Here is a 7,984-nt window from a genome sequence, read left to right on the forward strand (position 1 = left end):
ACAGATCAGTACTTGTTCCCTATTAAATGACAGTGCAGGACATATAATAATTGATTTAAATTATAAGAAAAATGATTCCAAATGAATGTTAGAACAAGTTTTTAACAATAAAAGCAATTTGACATTGCAACCAAATGTCCAGAGAGATTTGAGTTCCTCTTCATGACTGTATTCATCTGGGGCATAGGCAATAATTTGATGAAGATATTTTAAGAGGGTTCCTTTGCTGAACTGAAAGTTATTCAATAATCTAAAAAGTCTTTTCCTATTCTATGATTCTAAGCCAACTATACAGGCAACAGAGTACAAGGAACCCAATTTTCAATAAGAGTGTTGTGTTAATAATCCTTCTATTGGCACTATCTTCCCCATCATAATTGGGTCACATACTACAGAGCCAAATAGTTTAGCCAGAGGTTTCCTGCGGTTAGCAAGCTCTGGGTTGGCCACACTTACCCTTCATGGTTTGAGATTAGGATATCAGATATCTTTGCAATATATTATCATTCCATTGCCATAATGCCAACACTATCCTTGTATCTTTTTGAGGGGTAAACAACTGATATTATTTGGAACATGCCAACACCGCTTATATTTAGGTGCTCACAATACGTACTTTATAACAACTTCACTAGCATCTATTTTGGATGAAACAGAAAAGTGACTTATTTCTATAAATTTCATTGAGGGTTTTTTTCTTAGTTTAGTACTGACTAGGTATGACTCTTCAAAAGTTTTGGTGCAAGTTTTTCAGAACCTACCTGGAGATAATCTGAAGAAGACCCTGGAATCTTCTGGATGTAAAATAGAAAGGCTGGTTAAATTTAAATCTTCTAAAAACCTGGGCTCAGAAAATGTGGGGGGATGTTAGAGAAATGACCTTATAAGTAACTATTTTTACAGGTAGGTTTTCTTCATATCTTGATGACTGAAATGCAGCTGATTGAGATAACAGTAAAGGGAATCTTCTGTGGCTACAACAAAAACTATAAAAATTTTGCCCTGGAAAAAATATTTTCCTTCACTGCTGAATGAAAATGTTTTTATTACTACAGCAACTTGCTACATTGTATTAGTTTGAGTTTCACTTACATAATCATTACAAATATTTCATTTTCTGAAATAGCATGCAACATTCAGGTTGAATATAACCATACTTTCTTATAGGTAACACCATTGTGCGACTTACTGTCAATGCCTAAGTATTCCCATTGTGCTATATGCTAGATGTTGCCTAATTAGCTACAGTTGTTAATCAATCTATCTATTTATCTTTATAAAACTTTTAGTGCTCTCAGGTTGTTTCAGTGGGAAAAATCTACAATACTGGAGGGCATTTGATATTTACAGATGACATTTTTATTTAGAAAGGTACTAAATATCTCCAACTGTAATTGGTAATGGTAATATTATCAACTGTCAATTGGTAACTATAAATAGAAAGAATATACAAAATTATTCAATGGCCAATGTTGAGTCAATATCTTCATGAAGGTTGTAACTGATTCTAATATCTAACTAAAATTTATAAATCACATTTTGTACAAGTTGAATTTGCAAAATACTTCAATAGTAGATCCACATAATATACCATGTTTCCCTGAAAATAAGACCTGGTCTTAAATTTTTGGTTGCCAAAATAAGCACCAGGGTTTATTTTTGGAGTAGGTCTTATTTTTTTGTGGCCACAACAGAGCAGGAGATGAGGCGGGGTGGTGGAGGACAAGCAATGCTCCAGTGCTGCAGCCACTAAGCGAGGCATTGGGGGAGTGGAGGACGAAAAGAGGCAGGGATGCGAAGTGGCCACATGCGTGATAAGCTGCACTGGCTTATCAGAGAGCCCCGCAGGCAGGACATCAGCATGCTGACAACTGCCTAGCCTTGCGGTGGCAGCTCCAGCAGCCCTATGCGTGATCGCCAGCTCGTTTCTTCTTCCTCACTGCCATAACGAAAGAGGAGACTGAATGATGCATCAGTGCCATGGCCACTAAGCAAGGCTGGGGGTTGGTAGCGGCCAGACCATCAATGCCGCAAACAACTGAAAGTGTGGCTTTGAAGTTTTGACTGCAGGGCGGGACCTCTCCCAACAGAAACTTCTTTCCCGCTTCCCTTCCAAGGCATATTGCCTTCGTGGAGCACAGAGAAGAAGGAGGGAAAGCAGCTGAATGAGAAGTGGGGCCATCCCAGCTGGCCAGGCACTGAAGGGCCACCACCACAAGGAATGAGTGTGTGTGTGTGTGTGTGTGTGTGTGTGTGTGTGTGTGTGAGAGAGAGAGAGAGAGAGAGAGAGAGAGAGAGAGAGAGAGAGAGAGAGAGAGAGATCTGATCCAACCTTGGAGAGTTATACCAGGGTTTCAGGGGTGCATTCTTTTTCTCTCTCCCCATCTCTTCCTTCCTTCCTTCCTTCCTTCCTTCCTTCCTTCCTTCCTTCCTTCCTTCCTTCCTTCCTTCCTTGCTTCCTTCCTTCCTTCCTTGCACAGCACGGCGATTGACTGTCCTCCCTTTTTTCACTGGCCTGCATTGCCCAATGTCTTCCTTTTCCATTCTGGAAATGGCAGCCCTATTTTCTGCTGCTTTTCCTCACAGCATTGTGTTCCTCCTTCGAAGGTAGAAGGGAGATGCAGAGCGATGCAAGCCAGTAAAACGGGGCTGCCATTCCCACCTCATGCAGGGCAACAAAAGAAGTTTGTGGGACTAAAAAAAAAAAGTTCAATCAGACAGAAGCTAAGACTTATTTTTGGAGTAGGTTATATTTTTGAGGAAACACAGTAGTAACCTAGATGTAATACATCTATACATGGTAATATATACAGAGAAATATTTATTCATTTATTTAAATGTAGATTTAAAGAAAGCATATGATGAAGACAATAGGATTGAATTATAGAATCAGCGATGTGAAGTTGATTGCTGAAGAGAATTATAGTGGCATATGATTGAAATAAAACATGAGAGAACCGTGCTTAGAAAACTGTTCAACCCTAAGAAGGAAGTAACACAAAAATATATGATGTCCCCTTAATAATAAGTTTGTGGACAAAATGTATGCGCTACTGTGATGACAATGGAAATATACTGTTTGAGAACAAAAATGTATGCATACTTTTCTATGAAGTTGGCGCTGTATAGCAGATAACTGAATAGTTTGCAGTGAATCTCAAGACAGATTACATGCAACAAAAATGTTGTAACAAAAATAATGCATCTGAGAAATACTATATGAAACAACATGTAGTTGTTTTCAGGTAAAATGGATTAAACAAATTCAAGCTGTATGCAGATGGCAAAAAGCTAGAACAGACAGATAAATTAATAGAGACTTATGGAACATTCTCCCCTCTCAAGAAGTCAATTCCATCCCTCCTTATTTTCCAGATATCCCTCATGAGAGGGATAGTTTTGTTATTAGGTCTGGAGTCTCAGGGGACTGGAAGTTAGCATAAACTAGTTTTAGCTATGTTTCCTTATCTGAAGCTTTTAATTTGTTTGGTCTACTATTATTATTATTTTTGCATTCTGCATAATGTCCAAAATGGAATAGCATGATAGATATGATTTATAGATATTTATGGAAGAAGTCTGGCTGGTCCATGATGAATGCATCTTTCAGACCATGGCTATCAGTGGAACATTCAGAGTCGAAGCAAAGTCTTGATTTCTGTTATTGTACATTGTGATCCCGAGAGATCACAGACTTCACCAAGAGCCAATGAATAGATTTAGATGTAAATTGAAATAATATTATTGTTTTGTATTTCCACTTCCTTTGAGGGCTAAGATAGCAATGACTAAATGCTAATTTCATTTTCTTCTTTTATATACATATATATTTAGTACTCAGACACTATAAAGTTCTGAATCCTAAATATGAATAATCACACAATGATTAATTAGTTGAGGCTATTATTATATAGGAAGCTACCCAGAGTCATTTTCTATGAGATGGGCAGCAATAAATAATAATAATAAATAATTCATAATTAATATAAATAAATAAATTTCTTTTTACAAGAAAGAAACTGAGGATATCTACCATTTGTGACTCAAGGACAATTTGATCAGGGTGTGGGGTAGGGGAATGCATTATCATTATGCAATATCCAAAAATACTTAACAAACCACAATCATGCTCTGAGATCACCAGCAGTTTTTTCTCCAATGCTGCCTTCATCTCTCCCTCTTTGCCTGTGAGTGAAACTTAAGTTATTGTTCATTGTACTGATATATAAAAAAAGTCTTGTCTTCATTATAGTTTCTACCTGCATAAATTGTGTAATGCTTCACCATAAATTACTTGGGTGGCAAAGGCAGATAACCATTAACAAATGTTATCAGAGGTATGTTTGAGAAGCACTGGGAGATATATGCATATATCCTCCTCTCTGGTCACTAGCCAACCTCCACTTCAGCCATTCTCTCCCAGCATTTTGTTTTTTTGAGTTCCAATGATATCTGTCACTTCCTCTGTCCTTTCTATTTTGACTTTCTTCAGTGTCCTCATCAGTAGATATTTTTTTCACTGAGTAGTGATGTGCTGAAAAGAAAAGCAACTAAGCCAGATAAGAAGGCCAACCATCACTTTGCCTATAACATGTGGCACTTTCTGAAACAGGACAGGAACATTTAAAAGAAACAGGATAGGGATTGACAATTGGAACAACAACGGGAAAAAAATGCTACTCAAAGAAGAGAGGAAAGTAGGGAGAAAAGAATATAACTATTGATTCTCTGAAGAAATTTCAGTTTAGCCAGCATGATCAATGACCAGAGGTGCTAGACCAGGGGTGTTAAACTCAAGGCCCGTGGGCTAGATCCAGCCTGCAGGGTGCTTAGGTCTGGACCACCAAGCCACTCTGGAAACAGCACAGGACTGGCCTGTGGTACCTCTGTCAGCGAAAACAGAGCTTGGGAGAGCAATGCGAACACACACCCCCGGGTTACATTGTCCCTGGCAGAGGGCTAGCAAAACAAATTAAAAACAAAACAAAAGGAGAAATGTTTCCCCTTTTGCATTTGAGCATGCAAGAAGGGACAGGAAAGAAGAAAGGGAAAGAGGAAAGAGAAAGAAAAAGGAAAGGTGGGAAGAGAGCAAGGAAGGAAAAATAAGGAAAGGGGGAGGAAGAATAAAGGAGAATGAAAAAGAAGAGAAGGGAGGGAGGGAGGAAGATAAAGTGACGGTGAAGGAGGGTCTGAGGGAAGTCCTGCCCTAGCATTTGGCCACAGGTGTCAAGCTGGCCACACCCAGACTGGCCATGCCCACCGAGATGAAACACAATCCCGACTGTGTTCAATGAAATAGATACCCCTTTGCTAGACGATAGAAGTTCAGCAACATCTGAAGGCCCCAGTTTGCTCACTCTTGTTTTGTGCTGTAGTGTAATGAAACCCGAATATTATTTTAATTGCTAGGAAAGATGGAGGTCTTTGTTCCCATTCATCCCAAAGAAAAATGAAAGTAATTTCTAGGGATGAATGGAATCTTGAAAACTCACAGGAAAATGGGATAAGGAAAAACCTGTGATAATACAAGTAGTCTTCATTCCTTGAAACTTAGCATGGTCCTGAGCGAGTGGTACTTACAATCGGTTCTTGAAGTTCCAGCCATTACAATACTGCTAAAGGCACATGTTTAAATAGATATGGCAAATGGAATCTCTTCCTTTGAATTGTAATATATTTTAGGTTTATTATTATTTCAAGTCTTTGCAACAAACAAGATCATGGGTAATTTTAGATATGCATCACACTGCAATGATATTACTTTCATTAAAACAGACATTGATAATTTATTACAAATCTTGGAATCCATGCCTCTCATCTACCTTCCTCTCTAGCAGAAATGTGGAACATTTTGTGTGTGTTTGGATAACACTTTTGTTTTGGGGGGAAGCTAGTTTGGTGTAGTGATTAAGGTGCTGGTCTAAAAACCAGAGACTGTGAGTTCTAGCTCCCCCTCAGGCATGAAAGCTGGCTAGTCATATTCTCTTGACCCAACCTTCCCCGCAAGATGTTGATGTGGGGAAAATAGGATGAGGAAGTAATATGTTTATTTTGGTCACCACATCATAAAAAAGATGTTGAGACTCGATACAGAGAAGAGCAACCAGGATGATTAGGGGACTGGAGACTAAAACATATGAAGAATGGTTACAAGAACTGGGCATAGCTAGTCTAGTGAAGAGAAGGACCAGGGGAGACATGGAAGCAGTCTTCCAATATCTGAGGGGCTGCCACAGAGAGGAGGGGGTCAAGCTATTTTCTAAAGCACCCGAAGGTCAGACAAAGAATAATGGATGGAACAAGGAGAAATTTAACCTGGAAAGAAGAAGAAACTTTTTGACAGTGAGAACAATCAACCCATGGAACAGCTTTCCCTCAGAAGTTGTGGGAGCGCTATCACTTGAGACTTTCAAGAAGAGATTGGACTCCCATGGTGTAGGGCAGGGGTGTCCAACCTTGGCAACTTTAAGCCTGGAGGACTTCAACTCCCAGAATTCCCCAGCCAGGAGTTGAAATCCTCCAGGCTTAAAGTTGCCAAGGTTGGACACCCCTGGTGTAGGGTCTCCTGCTTGGGCAGGGGGTTGGACTAGATGACCTACAAGTCCCTCTCAACTCTGATTATCTGTTATCTGTTATGTTTCCTGCCTTGAGTTACATATAAAGTAATTAAAGTAAAGTAAAAATCTAATAAAATAAACTCTTGCATTCTCTACAAAGGTTGACTGGCACGAAATGGTGTACTGTATGTGGCTTTTGTTATGTCTGGACACGTCGAGATCAGCAGAACTGAACTGCAGTTGTCATACTTATTGAAATCCCCAAATCTAACTCTGAGTATTGGGATTGCATTTTTATGTGCCAATTTCCCTTCCAAGAGAATTCGTTCAAATGTCACTGGGACATTCTGGAAAGCAACTCTTCCAACTATAGATGGTTTTTGTTGCTGGTGTTGTTGTTGGAGGGGGGGCAAGAGAAGCAAGTTTAAAAAAACAGGCTGTCGTTCACGCCAACCAGCCCCCTCCCTTTGCCATTCCAAGACACATCTGGTTTCATTCAGGTCTCTCCTTCCTTTACCACTCGCAGGCACACACCCCCAAGGGCCCTACAACTGTCCAACGAAAAAGGGAGAAGGAATGGTGGGGAAATGTTCTAAATTAGTGAGGATTCCGGATCCTACTCCTTTTAAAAAAGAAAAAGAAAAAAGAAATGCAGGATGTGCTACAATCACCTTCTCCCCAACCCGCTCCCATCTCAAAACACCGCAAGTTTAGAAGGGTGGGGAAGAGGAAGCTTACCTGAAGGAAAAGCATAGAGTCCGATCTCAAGGATGAAGAGGATGCCCAGGGTATAACTTAGCAGGCGAGGCCGCATTGAAAAGAGGGGTCTGGGAAGCCTCATCTCGGACGAGGTGAGGGGAAGACAACTCGATGGGGCGCGGTGGATCTTCTTTCTCCTCTGGCTCCCTGTCGCCGCGCTGTCTCGATGCAGTAGCTTTCCACCTCCAAACGCTCCTCCCGTTAGGAAAGTGATGGGAGAGAAAGACGGGGCGATGGGAGAAAAAAGAGAGGGCCCCCCCCCGAAGCCCCTCCCTGCCCTCTAAGAATTCAGACGCTGCGTCACGAACCCCACTGGCTGCCCAGCCAGTTGTGGGCGGAAGGGAAAGAGGCGAGGAGGGGGGAGTGAGGGAGGAAAGCTTTCTTTAAGATTTCCAAAGTGGAGGCAAACTTTCAGCGGTTTGGCAACCGGGACGATACTAAGCGGAATTGCAACACGTTGCAAACGGGGTGGGGAAGGCGAGAGAGGGAGAAAGGCTCGGTCCTTTTGGAAACTTTCTTGAGAAAAAAGAGCCGTATCTCCTCCTCCCTCCTTTCAAAGGGGCGACCACTTCCACGTTAATTTTTGCTCCTGCGTGTATTCGAGCATTGTGCGTAATGCAACGTATAAGCGTACATGTCATGTCTTGTTACCTAGTCTTTTAAAGAAA

The 7,984-nt window shown here is 40.8% G+C and overlaps 1 protein-coding gene across 3 annotated transcripts in view; it reads right to left on the reverse strand.

Moving 5' to 3' along the window:
- Nucleotides 1–7,659, reverse strand: part of MRC2 (mannose receptor C-type 2) — a 120,910-nt gene extending 113,251 nt beyond the window's left edge. For 2 of the 3 annotated variants that reach the window (XR_015740258.1, XM_087917329.1), the window contains exon 1: nt 7,296–7,627. Coding sequence is in view for 2 of the 3 variants with exons in the window: in XM_087917329.1 (XP_087773455.1) it covers nt 7,296–7,398 (103 nt within the window). In the remaining variant the exon portion in view is untranslated. Of the gene's footprint in view, nt 1–7,295 lie in introns of all 3 variants that reach the window. The other variant, XM_026717293.2, reaches the window with a different exon arrangement.
- Between the last annotated feature and the right edge of the window lie 325 nt (nt 7,660–7,984).

The sequence above is a fragment of the Pseudonaja textilis genome, chromosome Z (genome assembly GCF_049901715.1).
Source record: "Pseudonaja textilis isolate UNSWEBS1 chromosome Z, rPseTex1.2, whole genome shotgun sequence".
In the NCBI taxonomy this organism is placed as follows: Eukaryota; Metazoa; Chordata; class Lepidosauria; order Squamata; family Elapidae; genus Pseudonaja; species Pseudonaja textilis.